This window comes from Misgurnus anguillicaudatus, chromosome 18 (genome assembly GCF_027580225.2).
Source record: "Misgurnus anguillicaudatus chromosome 18, ASM2758022v2, whole genome shotgun sequence".
Classification (NCBI taxonomy): Eukaryota; Metazoa; Chordata; class Actinopteri; order Cypriniformes; family Cobitidae; genus Misgurnus; species Misgurnus anguillicaudatus.
In genome coordinates, this window is record NC_073354.2 from 39,494,754 (window position 1) to 39,518,222 (window position 23,469).

At 38.8% G+C, this 23,469-nt stretch overlaps 1 protein-coding gene across 10 annotated transcripts in view; it reads left to right on the plus strand.

Moving 5' to 3' along the window:
* tfap2d (transcription factor AP-2 delta (activating enhancer binding protein 2 delta)) overlaps positions 1–23,469 on the plus strand; it is a 127,298-nt gene that overhangs the window by 52,899 nt on the left and 50,930 nt on the right. For 2 of the 10 annotated variants that reach the window (XM_073856488.1, XM_055185486.2), the window contains 4 exons: positions 7,796–8,037; positions 11,931–12,025; positions 12,883–12,994; positions 21,939–22,083. The exons of 3 other annotated variants lie outside the window; for them this stretch is intronic. In XM_073856488.1, coding sequence (XP_073712589.1) covers positions 22,048–22,083 — 36 coding nt within the window. In that variant the 5' untranslated portion in view covers positions 7,796–8,037; positions 11,931–12,025; positions 12,883–12,994; positions 21,939–22,047. Of the gene's footprint in view, positions 1–7,795; positions 8,038–11,930; positions 12,026–12,882; positions 13,078–21,938; positions 22,084–23,469 lie in introns of those variants that run through there. 5 more of the 10 variants (XM_073856489.1, XM_073856491.1, XM_073856490.1 and 2 more) reach the window with 5 other exon arrangements.

A 23,469-nucleotide genomic window follows, 5' to 3' on the forward strand; every position in this document is an offset into this window, starting at 1 on the left:
AAACTCTCATGTTTAGTTTTGCGTGCTGACGTGAAACTATCTTGTCCACACATGAAACTCTCGTGTTTAGTTTTGCGTGCTGACGTGAAACTTTCGCATGCGCACGTGAAACTTTTGCGTGCTCACGTGAAACTTTTGCATACTCACGTGAAACTATCTTGTCCACATATGAAACTCTCGTGTTTAGTTTTGCGTGCTGACGTGAAACTTTCGCATGCGCACGTGAAACTTTTGCGTGCTCACGTGAAACTATCTCGTGCGCACATGAAACTTTTGCTTTCACGTGCGCACGCGAACGTTTCATGTGACCACGTGAAAACTAAACTTGAAAAAATCTGCACATGAAAGTTTCACGTGAGCATATGAAACTAAACTTTGGATTTTTTTACTCCAATGTCACCTTAGGGGCTCGGTAGATTTGGTTTTCCGCGAGTTGATTTTTTTTTCTGTGGATAGAGATAAAAGAATTTTGTTGATTAGTTATTGGTATTTGGGCTGTATACAGTCATTGGGATGGTTTTGGGCTAGTTTTGAATGTCCATTGGGCTGGTTTTGTTACACGAATCTGGCAACCCTGGCTATGCCCTTGTGCAGACGTTTGGATCGGATTATATAGAATGTGCATGTACACGAACATTTTAATCAGATTGCAATGTTTAGAGTTCATGTAAATGGTATTGTCTTAATCTGCAATCGGATTAAATTCAATCGAATTGATACATTTTTGTGCATGTAAATATAGCCAATGATATGCGATACCATAATGCTTTAAGGTTGTAACATCTAATTAAAATATTAAAAAATGTTAAAATAGTAAATGATATAACCAACATACATGTTTTACATTCTAACTGGAAGTATAAATTATCCCTCTCTTAAATTTTGAGACATAACTGCAATAATTCTGTTACTGCAAACCATATGCATTTTGTAATTCTGATGTATTTTGCAGCCCTAGTTTTTATAATTGCTTGGGAGAAATTTAAAGAATGCAGGTACAAAAAGATCTAGATGAGCTTTCTCATTAAAATGATCCAGAAGTTCTTCAATAAACTTCACTTTTATAATTAAATTATATTTGTATTTAATTGTTCATATCTTGTCAAATGATTTTAATATTTGCTCTCAGTTTAATCTAAGAAACAATTGAGATATTACAGAGATATTTTCTTTCTTAGTGGTCTGTTTAGCTGCGATTCTCTGCCGTTGGCTGAGACACCTGTATGTTTCTTTGTTCTTTGCTTTTCACAAACCACCCAAAGTGAAGCAGACAGATTGATGGCAAACGTAGCGCAGGAGTCTTGCGAGGCATTTACACAGTTACCTTCACTTAACACAGAGACGCTGGGCTAATTGACACCGACAGTGAGAAAATCGGATCTGGCTTAGAACATCTCTCTCTCTCCTTTTTTCCTTTGGACAGATAAAAAGGCATCTTTCAATCATGTGTGGTTAGCGTTTTCTTCGTAGCCTGAAGTGAAACAGGAAGTTCTTAACTGTTCAGTGGCTTTCGCTTCAGGCAAGGTTCTACCCCGCTCTCACTGGCTCTCACTTTCTTCCCCACCCTTTATAAAACACACATGCACACACACACATATCTGTTCGTAGGGCATCTGTCTTCATAACCATCTATGCTTAATAATACAGTGCGTGGAGAAACGTCACTGTCCATATCGCTGATGTTATAGCTGAACTGAGCTGTACCTGCTTCCATATCTGCTGATGCTGTCGCTTCTGTTGTTAAGTTGTTGCACAGCAAATGATGCTAGAGATTTCCTCAAAACACATTCCAGATTACTAGAAGACGTAATAAAAGTCAGTACGTTTTTCTGGAAACTGGGGATTCCCGGCATCATCTCATGTACCCTTCAGTATTAGAACCACCATCCTAGAGTAACATTTACTATCATCCAGTGGGATGTGCTACTATAGGAGTGCTAGAACTGGATTTGGTGGATTGTGTTGACAAAACACTTGTCGATTAATAATGGTTTGGTGTAGTAGGGTTACACTGTAAAAGGGGAAGTTGGATTATCTAAAAAAAATTACTTCAATTGGGAATGCCTAAAAATTATTTTAGTTTTTTATAAAAGTGCACCTATTTCATTGCAAAAAACAACTTTATTTTGTGTATTTGGTATAATACAATGTGTTTGTGTGTATCACAAAATAAGCCAAGAAACATTACAGTCACAGATTTTACCTTTCAGTTATCATACCTTAATGTGTTTTCTAGAATAACTGACCCACACAGGCAGAAAAAAATGGGCCATACAGTATCTGTCACTGGGGCAGTACCCTCATAATAGCACCTCAGAGGTGCAAATTGGTACCAAATGTATAGATATATGTACCTAAATGGTGATGAACACAAAAGAAGATGAAGGTAAGCACACAGCTGATTGTTACCATTGACTTCCATAGTAGGAAAACAAATAAAACGGATTTCAATGGTTACAATCAGCTGTGTGCTGCTTACCCATGATTTATCAAAATATCTTTTTTTGTGTTCGTCAAAATAAAATAAAAACTCATACAGGTTTAGAACAACATGAGGATGAGAAAATGATGACAGAATCTCTTTGGGCGGTTCACATATCGTGTCTAAAACCGTGCAGAAAATGCGACTGTCGGTTGGTTCTTGTCACATGACCTGCGGTGCGCTTGCGGCATTCTGAAAAGTTGAAATGTTTTTTAACTCGATGCGGACGCGCCTGGAAAAGCAACCGCTTTGCTTCCATTATGAGCGCGCATACTGCGTGCCTACATTTGAAATAATGAACTTGAGCGCGCAAAAGACTGTGGGTTCACACCAGACGCGAGTTCAAAGATTTACGCGAGTAGATTACAAACAAAGTCAATGCAAAGACTCGATCAGACGCGTCCTCGTGTGGGGCGATGCGAACGACGCGATATGGGCGGTGCATTTGCCCGGAAAACATGCGCTATTCGCCTCAAACGCGTTTTCGCCCAAGTTGAAAATATTTGCATGACACGAAGTTAAATCCTGCGAGTAATCTAGAGCAAGTAACGCGATGCCCTGGGTTGGTTGTTTATGTAGCGTAAGACCTTTTTAAGGGTTTAAGACGATAGTATCGCGAATCAACGATCCTCAGACATGTGGCTGATAGCGGGCTTTCATGATAGTTGTCGATAATTATTATTATTATTATCATAGTTTCACATTTACGTGCATTGCATGCTTTTCCTCGCATGAGAGAGTTTATGGGCTTTACTCTGCACATAGCTTGTAAAGTGCCTGAATTCCTTCTTGCATGCACATGAACTTTTAATGCACGCTTCTTGGACTTCTCCTAGCACCTGAACTTGTAATGCGCATGACTCGGACTCTTCCTCGGCTTGCACATGAGCTTGTATAAATATTTCCTTGCAATGAGAGGTTGTTAGGTGCGCAGGGGTTCAAAACCAGTTAGTTTGTAGTTCCTGCTTCCTGGAATGCAGGAAATTTCTGAGCGCCTGGGCTTTTATCGGATTAATAGCATAAATTTTAAGAAGATTGCGGTCATGACAGTGTTGCCCTAGAGTAAATCAGCTTTTTTGTCCACCAATCAAATGAGTAAGAAATGAACAAATAAATAAATGAGTCAACTATTGCCCCGCCCCTTGATACCATTGTGCATCTGTGATCCCACAATGGGTCAAATTGCCCAGCACTAGTGTTTGACGATTATTGTTGTAGGGTCATTTGTGTCTGGTTGGTAAGCTTAAGCCTAAATAAATAAAGGTTACATGATTAATAATTACAAGTTTCTGTTATCGGACCACAGCTAGATACAGTATCATTAAATCTTATTTTTAATATAGGTTAGGTTATTAAACAGCATAGCAGTGTATTAAGAAGACACATGGCAGAGAGACCGAATGATAATATGATAGAAATAATCGAAGGCAAATTTGAGAAAATTGAAAAAGGTAGTGAAGGCCACGGGGTAGTGAAGACCCTGCATGTGTCTGTGTGTGTGCATTGAGATTCCTGTCCTGTATCTGTTAACAGTGGGGTGTGAGCTGAGCACTGCTGCATAATTGTGAAACCACAGGGACTGCAGCTCTGACCAACCTGTCAAAACATCATGACAATCATCCCTTACCACATGGCAGACAGACAGAGAGAGAGACAGGCAGAGAGTGTCAGCGTTTTGACTGATATACCAGCTGAGAAGTTATAATTACGATCACTGTGTGACATTTGTAATTTAAGCGAGCACACACACACACACACACACATTGTACATGGACTGTGGTTCGAAAGCTCGACTGCGGCGGTCTGTAAGGAAGTTTTTTAGCTGCTACGCTGGGTAGCGATTCCACACCGCTGCGTTTTGAGGCTAATTAGTTTCGATATTAACGGGACAAAACCCCAAGCAGCTTCTAAATGTCACCCCGTCTCCCCACAGACATCCACACACACGCCAGTTCACGCTCTTTGCCCCCACCAGAAAAACGCCGCGGGGAGAAACCAAGAAAAAGCCAAGAAGCGGCGACGTCGGGTCACAGCGACGTGCGGAATAGCAAACCCGTAGACTCGACATACTGGGAGGACTGGTGTGAACTAAAAGATCTTTCAAAAGTCTGACGCTGGGGCTTTAAAGGTGAAATTTACCCAGAAATCAAAATGACGTTTTTACATTGATGTCTATCAACATGTGTATCAGTGTCTACCACCGGATTAAAGCAACGTTGGGTCCTGCTGGCCTGACTCACCCTGTTGCATTCTTATCACAACTTGACAGCAGAGAAAAAAATAATGTCATAGTTGAACAGAAGCCCAGAAGTTTCCTGCACGGTCGGCATTTAAGATAACATACAGGGAGTATTAAAAGTCTGAGACAGTGAATACCTAACTTTGCTACCTAACAGTTAATTATTTGATTTGAAAAGAATTAGAAATATGTTAGATACTGTTAGAACATTTCTGACTACAGAGTGCAAAAATCTTTAGACTTTTAACTCCTACAATATCTGTTATTGCTTAGAGCTTAAAGGGTTAATCCGAGAGCATGTTAACCCTTCGTTTAAAAATTTACTTTCACTATAGACCCCTTGCACGTGACGTCACGCTCTACTCGCGCGAATTATGGACGCCATGATGGACGGCGGAAGTGCTATGTTGTAGACGGACGGCAAGCCGAACAAGTACGTGTTTGTGTTCGTTAGGGTCATAAAATGGTTATTTCGTGTTGCTATGATGCACCTACCATTACAGAAAAGTGGCATAAATACATTATTTTTACATGAATGTTATTGTTTAATGCTGCAGTGACACCATAAATCATAGCTGCCTGCCAACTCTCACGCATTCACCGTGAGACCCAATTGACCCCATTCTCACGCCACACATCCATTTTCACGATGTAAGTAGCTAAACCAGTGCTCGCAGTACTGACACTTTTATATTTTAGCGTACCTTCACTGTCTTTTGCGTGCCACCTTCTCATGTTGCTGGTGCTTTGCTGCAAAGAGTCAAAGAGCATTTCACTTTATGTGGCGCTGCGCAGGAAGTTCGGCAGCGAGGACATCAGAGTACCGCGAGAGCAAGTCGAAACGTTACAAAAGGGTCCGCCTTTACCTTTGGTCTCGCGTTACTCTGATGTCATACGCCGACCAGTCAGCTCCGCACCAGTCGAACACACAAAGCGTCAAGGTCTGGATGAAAAGCAGAGACCTGCCCGGATTCCACGCACGCAGATACCCTCAGAAAACAGCTATTTTAATCAACCATCACTCGCGTGTGCATGTTTGCAAGCAGTACAAGCCTGCGTGATGTTTGCGGTGACAGGTTTTAATAAAAGAGAAAAAAGTCAATTGATATTTGACATCTATAAACAATAATATATACGAAATATAATTATATGGTCTTGACATACACATTATCTGTTGCTTTAGTTTAATATTAAACTACTCATTTGGTTTATTTGATTGTGACAGTCCCTCTATCACCAATCACAAATCATCACTTTACGCTTCTCTTTCTCAATGGATAAACTGAATCAAAACTGCTGTTATCTGCAGTTATACATTTTACAGAGACCAGTACCCTATTCATTAGATTTTAACTGAACTTTTTAGGCACTTTTATCAGAAGGAAAGCATAATAGAAGTGTATAAAATAATAGTAAAGACTCTAATCCCAGGCATTTAAACTCAGTAAAAGCTTTTATTTCAATTTAATTTCTAAAATATGATTCGATTTGTATAGTGAACCATTTTAACGCAGTCTTTTCCAACTATTTAACACAGAAATAGCTAAAATCCACACTATTATCAATTGGCAAATGGTTAGGACCTCTCTCACTCCAAGCTGAACTCAGCTCTGCAGACTTTTAAAAGCCTTAAGATCAGCACCAGTGTATGGGGATATCCCGTTTACCACATTGTGGTACAAATCATTCGGGCTGAAGTCGGGCAGACTCGGCGATTTAATGAGGTCCGTGAAAATTGAAGGAGGAAGAAGGTAAGGGTCGGTATCCAGTCCCGCTATCTCTAACTTCTCTAAATAGCGCTTTTCGTGAGGACCTACCAAATGCCCTACCTTTACCGATAACTGCACAACAACTTCCTTAATATAAGAAGCCATGTATTTAGTGTAATATATATTTAAACTGTTTAAAACTAATAAAAAATCCCGCTCATCTATTACTAATCAACCTAGTGCGTCAGTGATTTTGCCGTCCAGCATGGCGTCGTCACGTGGTCTAGGTCACGTGTTTGCAAAGGGTCTATAATGTCCATGTCCAGAAAGGTAATAAAAACATCATCAAAGTAGTCCATGTGACATCAGTGGGTCAGTTAGAATGTGTTGAATCATCAAAAATATATTTTGCTAAAAAAATAACAAAAATTATGACTTTATTCAGCATTGTCAGCATTGCGCTATATAAATAAAATTGAATTGAATTGAATTGAATTCTGCGTCTGTTGTGAATTGCATGCGCGAAACTAAAGTCATGTTTGCAAAGTTTTCTTTTTTCAAACGTACAGCGTGCATCTCCCTCAGACTGTAAACGAAGCCCGGGCACACAAAACAAAAAAAAAAAAACAGCTGGGGCGCACCAGATAACACGTCAGCTGTGTCACTGCAGTCATGTGACTTTAGTCTCGCGCATGCACTTCACAATAGACACTGAAGAGAAGACAATGCCGAATAAAGTCGTAATTTTTGTTATTTTTGGACCAAAATGTATTTTCGATGCTTCAATACATTTTAACTGTCCCACTGATGTCACATGGACTACTTTGATGATGTTTTTATTACCTTTCTGAACATGGACAGTATACCGTATGTAGATTTTCAATGAAGGGTCAACAAGCTCTCGGACTAAATATAAAACATCTTAAACTGTGTTCTGAAGATAAACGGAGGTCTTACGAGTTTGGAATGACATGAGTGTGAGTCATTAATGACATTATTTTCATTTTTGGGCGAACTATCCCTTTAAAGTAAAGTTTTACAAATTCATTAAACTTTTCAGTCTTCACTTGGCTCAACGCAAAACAAAAGTAAATCACTCAAAACTGTTTTGCTCCCATTATAATCTATGCACAATATGACTTGTTGTTTTGTAGAATGGCACCATGGCTGAATGTTGATGTTCTTGGACTTGAACATGATACCATAGAGATAAAGCTGAGAAAGAGGCGTAAATGCAGAAATCCATGAAACACGGTTTGCATGTGAATGCTGTGCTATATCGAACATTAAAAAGAGACTGAGTTTCTCTGTATGTGTGTGTGTGTGTGTGTGTGTGTGTGTGTGGGTATGTTATTTTGATATAAGGCAGATGCACAGGAGACATAAGAGAGCAGAACGAGTGTGTGTGTTTGACACAGAGGTCACCTTCATCTCATCTGGGAAAATCATCTTCACAGGGAACCTCAACAGCAAAGGATTCTGGGTGTTGTGGCCATCCGGAATACTGAGATGTATGGAAAGAGAAACCTGCCTGACATCTTAAACCCACCCAGAAGAGAATCGTATTGCTCCCAGGTTTCTCTTTCATTCCTCTGAAAACTTGATAGGTTAGTTTATTTAAAAGTATTCAAATGGCCTCAACATTTACTGCAATGTTGTTGCAAACTGTCTGCTAAACAGAATGTTAGCGACGAACTGAAGAAGTCAAAAGCCATGTCAGAACTGTTCGAAATGCATCCTTTTGTGTTCTTCAGTGAAGTATATTTGGAATGACATAAGGGTCATAAAATAATGACATCCTTGCTTTGGGGTGTATAGTAATATTGGTTAAACTAGCCTTTTAATTGAAGTCTCTGTTATGTTTTAGTGAGATCTCTCTAACTTTGGAGAACCCACAGGGTCAAATTTGGCCGTGTTAATTGCTGATATCCAAAATGTTCTTGGGTTCTCTAGGGTTAAAGTCGCCATGAAGCAGTAGAAGCAGTTGTAGTCTTTCCCTATGGTGATGTATATCCTAGTGAAACTGCTTCTGAAATAAAAAAAGCTAGGGCTGGACTCTAATTCGTCCTTCGAGAACTCATTGGATCATTTGAAGTTGGGTCATGTTGCTAATTGGTGCGATCTTTTCCCGAACCCCGCCCACCGGCCATACCATATGACTGGGAGTAAAGAGAGATAGAGAATTCTTGATTAAAGATAATGAGGACACATTAATAAAAAAAAGAATGAAGCTCACAGATAAGTAATTTGTAAAGAAACACAATATTAGTCTCTATCGTCTCTATCAAGGTAAAACGCCCACGTCACGTTGCAGTGCACGTGATCATAACAACTTAACGTTTACTAAAGCAATAAGCCCCGCAAAGCAAGCTAAGGGGCGTTGTTCGCGGAGTGCCTAAAACCCCCTTAGCTGTTATAAAATGCACTGTGACCCCCACTGCTTTGCGGGGCTTATTGCTTTTATAAAACTGTTACTTCATATGCATAGCAGGATTTCATAAAATAAAACACAAATAAGTTGTAATTATATTAGTACAAATATTACTCTTCCGCCAAACAAAGTAGTTCCTCAGAATAGAGTGTGGCTGAAACAGAGCGTAGTTCCCAAGCAACACAGACGTAGCAAAGACACAATGAAAATATGATTCAAGACTGTGGTGTTTATTTTCATAAATCAACATTCATCTAATTTAATTAATTCATTAACATTTATATCATGCAACTGTTGAATTAATGATCAAATATGCTTGGAAGCATACTTAACTCCCATTTAGTGGTTTTTAAAAATGTTGCCACCCAGTTTTAGTTGAAAAATTATCTACCTTAAATAAACATAAAATATATAAAATGAAAGAACAGATGCTCCGCTTTAAAAAAAGTTTCATCCCACCTTCATTTGTTCTCTTATCACCTTTCAAATTTTCAGCTAAAAGTGGAGATAATTCCATTTTTGTGAATAACATTTGTAAGAGATCAGATTCAGAGCCATCAAAATGTACACTGTGTTTTTAGTGTTGAGTGTATGCGTCAGTGATTAAGTTGGGTAAGATCGCCACCCAGTGAATAGCGGAAATACGGATTTAAGTAAGAAACTCCGCAGGGAATGTTTTCTCTTTATTGACGACATGACTCAACAATATTTATTGACATTTATCTGGATATCACCACTAATTGTAGAAAAATTAAAAATATGATTAAAGACTGTGCTGTTTATTTTCATAACGCAACAGCTGTGCAGTGACACTTATGTAATGCGGTCTCAACAGTGGGGTTATGGGGTATTTTATCACGGCTTAGAACATTTTATATTTTATAAACGTTTTTAAACAATGACGTTTTAAAACAAGTGATAAGAGGCTCATTTCAAGCCACTGAAACACAAACAACAGTGCTATAGTAAATGCACGCACTGTTTCTGTGTGAGAGCCAGGCATCTGCTCATTGAGCTCGTAAGCATTATTGCAGCTTTATTGGTCTTTGCAAGTATCCTCATATACAGTACATGGCCATATAGGTCTTAAAGGAATAGTCTACTCATTTTCAATATTAAAATATGTTATTTCCTTAACTAAGAAGAGTTGATACATCCCTCTATCATCTGTGTGCGTGCACGTAAGCGCTGGAGCGCGCTGCGACGCTTCGATAGCATTTAGTTTAGCCCCGTTCATTCAATGGTACCATTTAGAGATAAAGTTATAAGTGACCAAACACATCAACGTTTTTCCTATTTAAGACGAGTAGTAATACGAGCAAGTTTGGTGGTACAAAATAAAACGTAGCGCTTTTCTAAGTGGATTTAAAAGAGGAACTATATTTTATGGCGTAATAGCACTTTTGGGAGTACTTGGACTCGCCTGAAAAGTCCGCTCCCCTTCTCACTCTCATAATCGGAGAGGGAGGGTGTTACTGCGCCGAGTCGAAGTACTCACAAAAGTGCTATTACGCCATAAAATATAGTTCCTCTTTTAAATCCGCTTAGAAAAGCGCTACGTTTTATTTTCTACCACCAAATTTGCTCGTATAACTACTCGTCTTAAATAGGAAAAACATTGATGTGTTTGGTCACTTCTAACTTTATCTCTAAATGGTACCATTGAATGAATGGGGCTAAGCTAAATGCTATCGAAGCGTCACAGCGCGCTCCAGCGCTTACGTGCACGCACACAGATGATAGAGGGATGTATCAACTCTTCTTAGTTAAGGTAATAACATATTTTAATATTGAAAATGAGTAGACTATTCCTTTAAGAGAAAGTAAACCGCTGAAAAAGGAAACACGTGTTACAGTATATTGTATCAGGACTTTGGTCTTAAAGGGGAAGTTACCTAATTTTGGCCCTGTCTGTCTGTTAATCCAACAGCAGTGAGAGAAAATATACTACATTATTATTTATTCTCCTTATTTTATCACTGACTGTTTATCTTTAGTGAGCTTCATATAGTGTAATACTTGCAAAAGTATCTGAAAATGTTTTCCTTTTAAAAAAATGCACAGTATAGTCTGCGATGTTACTATTGCACATGTGCATATGGCAGTGCCGATGCTGAAACAATATGATGTGCGGGCCTGGTCCGATATATCGCCCACTTTTTCTCTCCAGACAATCGCACTCCTGCCCATGATTAACAATTGAGACATTACAGAGATCTCATTTGCTATTTCCCTTTTCCTTTTGACACACACACACACACACACACACACACACACACACACACACACACACACACACACACACACACACACACACACACACACACACACACACACACACACAGATCTTAAGATGTGTTTGAATGATTTGCTTTAGAGTTTCTGGTTTCTTTCGGTGTGTTTCGCTTTGTTTATCAGTGTGTGTGTCATAGGATCTGAATATAAACATAGATCTCTCGGTTTGTTTTTATTTTCCAGAACGACAGGGATGATGAAATGATACCGTAAAAGTGCCTGTGTGTGTGTGTATGTGTGTGTGATCAGAGCTGTTTGTATTAATATTCCCTCAGGTGTGAAAGTGAGAAGATAAAATCAGATGTGGCTGTGATGTTACGCCTCCTGATAAACTGATATAATTAAAAATAAATATAAACCTTCGTGCCGCGGGCCATGGAAGTGTGAGGTAGATTTCCTTTGAATGCGGGAATGATAATTTCTCTAAAACCATCAAATCTCACAACAAAGAAATGAAGATATCCAACCGTGCATGCACTAAATTCTCTCTTTCTCTCTCTCTCTCTCTCTCTCTCTCTCTTTCACTTTTTTACACACATCATAGATGTTAAAAATGTTCACAGGGACCAGGATTTGGAGCACCACTTAGCCACAAATGCCTCTAATCATCAGTTGCTTCCAGTTCAAAATAGCATTCCGGATGTCAGAAATGGGAATTTTTTTTTGACTGTTTATATCAGACCAGAATATTTATTATTATAAATACATGACTGTATTTATATTTGTAATGAAATTGTAGTAAGTATGACTTAACTTTGGTCTTTTATTAATCAGAGTGTCTGTGTAGTTCTTGCTCCTGGTGCGATCATAAGGAAAAGGAAAAACCCGGAGCGGCACTGGAGTGGACTGAACACAGACTACTTTGACTGGTAAGGAAAATTCTCTGTTACCGTGGTTTCACACCAGCCGCGTCTACCGCATCTAGTTTGCCGCTTGAAAATTTTTTGTTTACTCGCTTCAATTTTAGTCATCGAGACTTTCACATGGACATTCGCGTCATGGGAGGGGCTTCTGCGACTCCATTTACTTCCTGTAATCACGTCACTCCTAGAGCAAGCTCCTTATTGGTTAACGCGGCGCGTTTTTCCGCCAAAGTTCAAAATTTTCAACTTGCGTGATTCCCGCGGCAACGCTCAATTCGCACCATTCAAGTGAACTAGGAATCACGTCTACAACGCCTAACGCTTCATTCGCGCCGCGAGATCTCCAGATGCGCGTCAACGGGTCTTCAAATTGACATCACTCACGCTTGACGCCTCTACCGCAGCTAGTGTGAATGCAGCATTACTCAATTCACACACATCTTTCCAGACAAGCATTCAGTTGTTGGAAAAATCTTTAAATCTTTGCTTTTGAATCTTTTACAACTTTTGTTTTTTTATTTGTTGGACATAAGGACAAACTTGAAAGCATCACAGCTTCCTGCAGCACAAATATCCGAATGACCACAAACACACTTTAAACGTAAATGCCCTCATTTGCATGCACCATTTAAATATTCACTACTTCCTGCACGCTGCGCCAGCGATCGGGTCATGTGACCTCCTGTCGGTCAAAGGCATCTCTGAGTTAATCACCCTCACCGCGCTGGTGCCTTTTTTATGTTTCGATTCCTTTTTTCCAGCTTCCCTTTAGAGAAAGTTTCAAGAAGTTTCTATAAATTAATAAAGATCTGCTGGTGTATGAAGCCGATCTGGCTTTGAATGAGAGTGTATTGATCTTGCAGGTGAAGCTGGGATCAGCACTTCAAACGGAATGCGTTGTTCCAGAGGAGAGTTTGGAATGGCAGGTGCACAACCGTCTGAAAGCCACAGGAACCAACCAAACCCACACAACAGGTCAGATAGCAGAGGATACGGCCGGCCACGTCTGTGTTTCACCTGTTCTTGATAATATTCCACGAAACGGTGACTGTCACACGGTTAGTAGAAACACATCATTACAGGGTTATGAAACAGTGGCTCTCGGTTGGTGGCTTTCAGATGTCGTTTCAAACTGCAATGATAAAACATGCAAATAAAAAAATACATTTTAATTAAAGGGATGATTCAGCAAAAAATGAAAATTACCCCATAATTTACTCACTCTCAAGCCATCCGCGATGCATATGTTTATCATATTTCAGACAAACACATTTTTAGTTATTTTACGAAATTTTCGGGCTCTTCCAAGCTTTATAACAGTAGACTAGGGTCTATGACTTTCAAGCCTAAAAAAGTGCATCCATACTACACAGAAGTAATCCACACCGCTCTAGGGGGTTAATAAAGGCCTTCTCAGGGTGATCGATGTGATTTGTAAGTAAAATATCCATATAAAAATGTATAAACTATAATAACTATCTACAATTAAAGAAAACAATGTATAACCCTGTATCAAAAAGCATGAATGTATCTCATGATTGTTGATTATTCACATTACATAAATATTCCTGCATGCATTACTAGCACAGATGTAAACATTATGTAAGAGTACATTTTAAACCTGTATTTTTCTCACTTCTGATTAGTTTTATTAAGCAGAAGATCTCATGTTAACTGCAGTATCTTTTGTAAAAGTTGTTTAGTAAATCTAAACTCCATGAAAAACTTTAAACTTACTTCAAATAGCAGAACTAAACACAAAGGGTTTTTGGCAAAAAGTTAATTTATTTAATAGTAAATATGAATAAATCTTTTTTTTTTACAAAGTTACAGAAGTTAGTCCTATCAGGAGCAGTGAGTAATTTTCTCTTCTTTTCTTATTTATAATTAACTTGTAATGACAGTGACCATAACAGGTACTTTTTATTTGACATAAGCAGTAAAATGTTTACATTTGTTTAAGACACAGTAACCAATTACTTACAAAGAAAGCTTTTTTTTAAATACTCTTTTAAGCCAATAACATGAACTCATTTTAAGCTCCGTGCATGTGCTGTCGGTGGTTGTAAAGGGGGATGTTCGTCGTGTATTCAAGTTCAAGGCTCAAGTGCAGTGCAACACAGTGAATTTAATAATCATAGTTTAAAAACACTTCAGGAATGAAAACATTCTCTTCCAGCCTACGATGAAATTATGTAGTATTTGTAACATACATTAATATTCTATTTAATAATTGTTTTTAACAATGTGCTGCTTCGCCGCACGTCAAAATAAATACGTTGATTAACAGAAAGTGAATTATTGGAGGATGCGAAAGTAGTGCATTAAATTTGGGGTGGCCAGTCAGATATGAAGGGGGTCCAGTGCCACCCCGGACACCCCTGTGGCGGGGCCACTGAATACAAAGATGTTTCACATCATCTCTCATGATGGTGGTGGAGCAACAGGATTTTAACTTTCAAAATGATTGTTTGTGTTGCAGTAAGCTATTTGTATAGAAAGGTGAACTGAGGTTTTCGTTTATGACTATTTTAATGCAAAGTACAAAAACAAATGGCTTGACAAAGAGTTGATTGACTTTTAAAAGCTACTAGATAATATTACGCTCTGGTTCACAGAACTGTTTTGTAATAGCAATATTCAGCGCAGTTGTACATGATATTATTTAACCCTCTCTGTGTGTGTTTATGAGCGTCAAATCATCTCTTTTACAAGATTGGAATTAAATTAGTAATAGCAGATAGTTTCCTTTATTTGACTTCAGCTAAAGGGAACAAATCCTGGGCTTAATCCAACATGAGCTCACTGCTGGCGGCCTCAGAGGGATCTGTGTGTGTATGTGTTCAGGTTTTTTAACACTTTACAATAAAGTTCTTTTTGTTAATATTTGTTAATACCTACTTACATAGTCAAGATGAGCTGACAAAAAATAAAACTTAATTTCAGCATTTACTTAAATCAAAAGTTGTATCTACTAACATAAAGAATAACCAAATAAAAATATACAGTGTTAATTTTTTGTTAGCTAATATTATTTTGGCATAGATGAATAATAATTCAATTCAATTCAATTTTATTTATGTAGCGCTTTTCACAATTGTATCAAAGCAGCTTTACATTAATAGAAGCAGTGAAAAGCACAGAAAATCGACAGATAGCACAACATAATACACGATAGCACAAGCAGCTAAATTTGCTGCGGCTATAAATCAACATTAAAGCGAATGTATTAATAAACAACCTGATCTCACGAATTTCCGTGGCATAGTCACGGAATTTTGCGCTCATTTTTCCGTGGCATTCTCACGGATCTCCGCATTTTTCCGTGGCCCTGCTACGGACTGTCTTTTTCCATGGCATTCTCACGGATTGATTACTCAACTGTTTTGTCCTATTTTCTTACCATTTTCGCTTCGGTTTAGGGTTAGATTTACATAAAATGACATCCCTCCCCAAACCCAACTCTAACCCCAACGCCAGGCAACAATTGTTTAAAGTTTAGAAAATATAAAAGAATAAAGCAGAAAAAAATAGTATAAACCAATAGTTAAAGTGACATACTAACGCAAACACCAAATCTAACCCTAAATCGAAGCGAAAATGGTTTGAAAATAGGAAAAAGCAGTTGAGTAACCAATCCGTGAGAATGCCACGGAAAAAGACAGTCCGTAGCAGGGCCACGGAAAAATGCGGAGATCCGTGAGAATGCCATGGAAAAATGAGCACAAAATTCCGTGACTATCCCACGGAACTTTGTGAGATCATGTTGATTACTAATGTAACGTATAGAAGTTAAAGTGATACCATGTAATTTTTCAACCTTCATAATACATTTTCAAGACCCTTGTGATAGTACATCGACTTGAAATAGGTTGAATGACATGTCTACCATAGCCTGACGGGGTCTGTATCACTTTTACTCGTATTTTAAAACTTAGGGTTTGTGGTAGTAACCAGAGCACAAAAAAAACTACAAAATTCGACTGCTTTACGGCATACGTCACATCCTCCACACAATTAGTTTTTAACGTGAATTTTGCTGGAGGCTACTTAAGGAGTGTAGAGAGCAGTTTCTATTATGTGACTCTGTGGCACAGTCTTTAGTGTCACGGACCTATGACACGGGCGACCCGGGTTCGATTCCCCTTTAAGGCAATTTTTTATATAAACTGTTGATTCATACATAAATGCGATGTTCTTTATAAATTACGGCGACTATATTGCATATAGTTCCCTGTATTCAGATGCTGTGTTCACGTATTTACCTTTCTTTTTACTGTGTCTATGATATTTACATTACAATCCAGGATGCTATAGCACTCAAACTTGCTCACAGTGTAAAACCAAACCCTATTCATTCACCAATCAGATCCGAGCGTTTCTCTCTTCTCTCTTCCTCATTTGCTGCGTTCCGCTGTCACTCGCGTGACGTATTACAAAGCGGCAGACCTAAACGCATCGGTTTACTTGGATTTGGAGCGATTTTCACACAAAAAAGATGAATAACGAGCGCCATTGCGGAAAATCCTGGTGGCGAGGGAGAGAGAGAGGATGCAACAATATTTGTTTTGAAAAAGGCAAGGAAATACGTCTGGTCGTTTCTGAATTGGAAGGCTGCAGCCTCCGGAGGTCAAATATGCAGGCTGCACACGTCATCAAGCCTGGGTTATTAAGGTAAACTGAGCATTACATTCGCAAGTCATAAGCATACTGCAACAATTTACGATTAACTAAGTATAATAGTCAACTTTGTAATTGTTAATATTGTGAAATAAGACAGTCTTGATGACGTATTAGAAATACGACATCCGGAGGCTGCAACCTTCAGATTGAGAAATGGCTTCTGCCACGACGAGTTCCTCATCAGAAAGTTGTAACATGACTGCGTTTATCCCTGTTGTCTCAAAATGTTGATCGTTTAGCATTTTAAATGTTTAGTTTTTAGTTTAGTTTTAAGGTTGGCCAGTTCCTTTCCTTTGCGACAGTGCTGCGGCGCTTGTGGGCTCTAGGGGCGCTAGAAGTGAAAAATACGTGTCTAGCACCCCCTAGTGGCCAAAAGTTTCATGGTGTCCCTTTAAGCCCAAGAAGGCTGCCTCCCTGGGTTGAAAAACCCCCTAGGAGAAAAAAACCCTGGACTTTTTAGCCGGGTAAGTAAAAAAGTCCTAGGAGGGAAAAACCCTTGGGAGATATATATATATATATATATATATATATATATATATATATATATATATATACATTGAAACGGATAAGGAGATTAAGCGGGTTCTGCCGGTGGTCATTGGTCAGGCATCAGCTGGGCATCAAGTTGAAGAACAGCCAGTAGATCCGAGGTGTTGACTTTTACATTTACCGGAACTGGATCTGTTTGTCTCATTGTCCTCGGGATAAAAGTTCTGTAGATGGTAATGACATATCGTGAGCCTCAAACATGATTGTTTCCTCCTCCTCATGTAAACCTCGTGCATGCAAAAGACTAGAAAACAGACCAATCTCAACATAACACCAACTGTGACATCACAGTCGAGATGTACATTAAATTAAGTACAATGCTGTTACAATGTAATGCTGTAGTGCTGTATGCTAGTTAATGTTATATGCTTGCGTTTAGGCGGAAGTTCTACAGTTACGTTTTGCAGGTCCATACTGAAAAAATCCCCCCACTTTACATTAGGGTTGGGTATTGTAAGACATTTTCTAGTTCCGGTTCTACCAAATGATTCCTGGTTCTAATTCCGATTCCATTATAATAAAATAATAATAGTAATAAGTATAAAAAATGCACAACACTTAAACAATTCCATTCTTGTTTAATAATCACTGTCAAAATATTTTAAACAAAGCATTTAAATTTATATCAATTTAAATTCAACATCAAATGTAACCTCCATTGGCCAGCTAATCTGTATGTTGTGATTGGTCTGAATACCTCTGATGTCAGCTAGAAACGTGATGCTCCTTATCATGTTTGAAAGATTCTGTCACAATGAGTAAACTGTTGCCTACAATCCGTGTGTTTGTTGTAGTCCAAGAAAAGAGATTTACGTTGGAGACGATACCTCGCGTCATTGTTTACTTTGGGGTTTGTGCCTTTTGCATATCATTAACATGTACTAACATACACTTACACACCAAAAGGAAACGTGAATTGGACAATAGATGCTCTTTAAAAAAGCCTGAAACACAGAAGTATTAAAGACATCATTAACTAATATAGATTAAGGCCTACTCCTGTCTTATTTTAAACCGTGTCTGGGAAAACCCTAGTGATGTTTAGATTTTTGTGGTGAGACACCAAACAGCGCATCACACATGTGAATATAAGCAAGCAATATGTTTCTCGTATCTGCATGTGTCGGCGCTCAGATCTCATGTCTCAGGTAACTGTTGTTTTGCTTTGTACAGGTTTGCACATTTTTCTTCTCCTCCTCTTGTTGCAGTTCTGTCATTCTTCGCTCTGTGTTAAAAGCGCTCTGTGAGGCAGAAAATGCTGCGTGCGCTTTGAAGAACAGACAAATACATACATACACACGGCCCAGGTTACATCCCTGACTAACTCACTGGCACTGTCTTTACATCTGCCTGTCTCACACACACACACACACACACACACACACACACACACACACACACACACACACACACACACACACATAGTGCGCTGGTCTCCAATTACTGCTCTCTCCATAGTTTTTTGTTGATCGGAAAGACCTTGATGGTGTGTCATGGGGCGATTGTGTGTGTTTGAGATATCCGTCTGAGCTCGTGCTGACAGGCAGCCAATTTACACTGCAGTTACCCAGCATACATCAGTGGATTAATCATTATTCTCATTTGCATAAATCACGGGGGCGGGCCTTTGTCGGACATCCTGCTTATGGGTTGGCTGCAAGGATATGGGGGGCCTTGATTTGATTGGTTGATCTAGCTGTCAGTATTTGTGTTGCCCTCCAGGCCCCCCTTCCTTCACAGTACTGTGCAAATCGAACACACACACACACACACATACTCCGAGATGGAGTAGGCCTCCTGTCAGAGCCTCGTTTGGAATTCCCTTTAATGCCGGACGGAGCGTCTGTACCTGTCAGAATTCCTGAGAAGAGATCTCTGTGACTGACTCGTATACACACACGCGCGCGCACCAGGCTGTACCTCACCCACCCCAGACAAATGCCTTTATCTAACACTTCAGAGAGATCCGGGAGATGAGATGAGACGAAATGAGACGAGTGAGATTTTAGTGTGGTGATAATGATCCGTAGAGTCACAGAAAAACATGATATTTCTCAGAGGTTACGATTACATTGGGATTCATCAGGGGACTTTATGGAGTCATTTTTTGTGTTCTGTTTAAGTATCAAGTTTGTTCTAGATCAGAGGTTCTCAAACTAGGGCCGAAGTTGGCCCGCAATGACCTTTAATTTGCCCCCTCATGTGACGTGAGATAAGGAAAAAGGATAGACATCATTGACGCTGATGCTTATGTTTCTAATATAAACTTTCTCAAATTTTAATTTTTTTGTTTTATTTGTACATTACAAACATTTAAATTAAGTGCAAGTAATTAAAGTGAATAATTTTTTTTTAATGTACATGCATATTTGAAGATGTATAGCATGCATCACGAAACTCAACGAAATCGGCTACTATAGGCTAATAATGGAGAGGTTGAGGCAATGGTACATAAACAAAAGTATACTGAAAGTATTTCTTTTTCACAACAGTTAACTTTGAAAATAAAACTGCATTAGTTATGCATAAACAGAGTAATGTTTGCTTATTTAGTTTTTAAATATTAGAAAATTGTAAATTAATAGAGCAGGGCAACTTTAATTTTATTATAACACAGCAACATTTATTTCGGCCCACGGCCCTCAGTCAGGTTTGATTTTTGGCCCTTGGTAGGAAAAACTCCTGTTCTAGATTATTCTCATAAAGTTCCTCAAATCTAAAACGAAACAATTGTACCTATCGGCTACGTTCACACAGCAAAATTTTGGGAGTGACATCCACATTTACTTACAGGTGTGAGTCTGGAAATGTCCTGTAGACACATATGAACGAGCAACAGAAGTCAAGCCCGTATTTTACTGACGTCTGATGCTGTTACAATAGTAATTGACATAAATATGAAAGTTTACGACTTTCTTTTCACCAAAATGTATTATTTTCGCATTTTGGACTTACAACCTACAATTGTAGAACAACAAAGCGCCATTCATTTCGAACTTTAAAGGAACACACCCACATTTTGGTACTTTAGCTTATTCACCGTATCCCCCAGAGTTAGATAAGTCCATACATACCTTTCTCATCTCCGTGCGTGCTATAACTCTGTCCGATGCAGCCCCCGGTAGCTTAGCTTAGCACAAAGACTGGAAGTGAATGGCTCCAGTTAGCATACTGCTCCCAATAAGTGACAAAATAATGCGAAAATTTTCCTATTTATATGTGGTGATTTGTATAGTCACATCGTGTAAAAATAATTATTATCATTATTTACTTTATAGCACAAAGCAAATTGTTTTTGCACAATAAAACCACAAACATTAGCCAACTAAAATAAAAACTGCCCCTTCCCCCTTTGATTCAATAGCAAGGTGAAGGGTACAGTCATGAGTAACACAGTAAACATGTGAGTTGAAATATCTGAACTTTGGTGGAAAAACGCACCGCATTAACCAATCAGGAGCTTGCTTTAGTAGTGACGTGATTACAGGAAGCTCGCAGAAGCCCCTCCCATGACGCGAATTTCCGTGTGAATGTCTCAGATGAGTAGAATTTCACTTGTGGCTTTCACGCACGAATAAGGCGAGTAAACTCAAAATGTTCAATCGTCCAACTACCTCTACGCGCCTGGTGTGAACCCACGGTAAGGCAACACTGTCATGACTGCACGCGTTGCCGCTTGAAAAGTTGAGAAATTTTCAACTTTTACTGCGAGCAACAGCAGTGACGCTGTGCCGACGGATCCATAGTTTGGCAATGTATGACGGCACCCATTAAAAGTGAATGGGAAGCGGTGATGCTTACACCCCGTGTGAACTCACCATAAAGCCCAGGTGTTCTGAAATTTCATGCGTGCACACCTCCTGGTGCATAACATTATAAAGTACATCTGAGCCGCGGTTCGCCATCTTCTTCATGCACTTTGTACCTTAACACAATAACAGAGAGCGACGGGTGACATCACAGAGAACTAGTTTAGACTTCTATGACTAGGGGCAGTTGTAGCTTAGTGGTTAGAAAGTTGGGTTTCCAATACTTGACCAAACTTTTCACTCTTTTAATTGTCCAGTATGGTTTTCTTTACTTAGCAGAGCTTCTCCAAAAAATACAATTGCGAGTCCTAAAGATGTACGGATGTGAGTTTGGTTAAAAAATCCAGTTACTCCCGTAAATAATCTCTGTGTGAATGCAACCTATTCAAATACGGGTGTGAAAACTGCATTCTGGTCCTGTGTGAATGTAGAAATACTTAAATAATTCAAGTCATTTGACCTGAAAAGCATTTGATATAAAATTAAATCTTTTCATTACAGACTTTCCTGAAAATAAATAAAGTTTCTGGTTATGTTTAGTTGAAGTGTCAGTTTAGTCATTCCTTTGGAGAAATTTAAATAGAAATGAGACAATTTATGACATACAGCACTGCAATATAGAGATAAAGAATAGATATTTGAGTTTATATTGAAACCTCTGGATTGCAGATTAATAGCGCAGTTTGAGACATTACTGGGGTATTTCTATCAGCAGAGAAATGGAAATCTTAAAAGCCTTCCTTTGCTTCTAATGCTGTGTAGGGGAAACACATGAGATGTTAATGAGATGTCACTTGTGATTCTTGTGGTGTTTTAAAGGACCTGTGAGTACAGACGTGTTTCTCTTCAGTAAATGAAGTGTGCGGTTTGTTTTGCAGATTTTAAATGAGATGAACTGCTGTGATGGGCAGGAGTGCAGTAGGGCAACAGAATAAAGACAGATGCACTGTGGGATATGAAATACTGGCCTGACCAGATACACACAAAATGTGCCTGTGTTTCTACTCCGTGAATGCTTCACAGGTGAGAAAGAAAGAGATTTGGATATACAGTATAGTTATGAAAGACAAATCTTTAAAATAGTAGTGAAAAAATCACGATTGCAAAGCTGGGGGACAAACATTGTCCATTTCCTAACAAACCATACATCAATGGAAAGCTTATTTATACAACTTTTAAACGATCTATACATCTGAATTTCAAAATATTGACCCTTAAGATTGGTTTTGTCGTCCAGGGTCACATATATTTCCATAAACATTTTCCAATATTGCAATATTTTGCAACCCTAAAAAAATGCACACTGTCAAAAAGAAATGGTCACTAGCTGTCATGAGGTGGTACCAATGTTACCAGAGTATAATAAGTTAAAAGTCTGATCCTTACAGTACATTCACACGGGACGAAAGCGTTAACGCTTGACAGAAGGCTTGTCTGAAGCGTTGCCAACAGCCAGTCACAGTGGCCGCAAAACATGCTCCAGTCTTCCATAAACGTAATTGTCTGGCTCTGCCTAGGTTATTTGCACAAGGCGATCTGATGTCATCCAAACTGTTGATGTCTTTCTTTGTTCAGTCAAGAAGAAATTGTTTTTTGAGGAAAACATTCCAGGATTTTTCTCATTTTAATGGACTTTAATGGACCCCAACACTTAACAGTTTTTTCAATGGAGTTTCAAAGGACTCTAAACGATCCCAAACAAGGCATAAGGATCTTATCTAGCGAAACGATTGTCAAGAAAAATAAAAAATATGCACTTTTAAACCACAACTTCTCTTCTTCCTCCGGCTGTATGGCGAGCCAGAGCAACCTCACGTAATTGCGTAATGACGCCGAAAGGTCAGGTGTTACATACATGAAACGCACACTTGCGGACCATTTTAAACAATAAACTGACACAAAGACATTAATTAATATAATTCGACATACAATAAGGTCAGAATGGTCCTCTTTCTCCACGCTTGTAAACACTAGGGCGTAGTTTTGATACGTCATTTGTGACCTCTTGAAGTGATGACGTATTACGTGAGGTCGCCTGGCTTGTCACACAGCCGGAGGAAGACGAGAAGTTGTGGTTTAAAAGTGCATATTTTTATTTTTATTGCCAAAAATGACTATCATTTCACTAGATAAGACCCTTATGCCTCGTTTGGGATTGTTTGGAGTCCTTTGGAACTGCAATTTTGAACTGCATCAAAACTGGTAAGTGTTGGGGTCCATTAAAGTCCATTAAAATGAGAAAAATCCTGGAATGTTTTCTTCCAAAAAACATAATTTCTTCTCGACTGAACAAACAAAGACATCAACATTTTGGATGACATGGTGGTGAGTAAATTATCTAGATTTTTTTAAAGAAAATGGACTAATCCTTTAAGGGTCGGGTATACTTTTTTCTGCCTCCATCTTTTG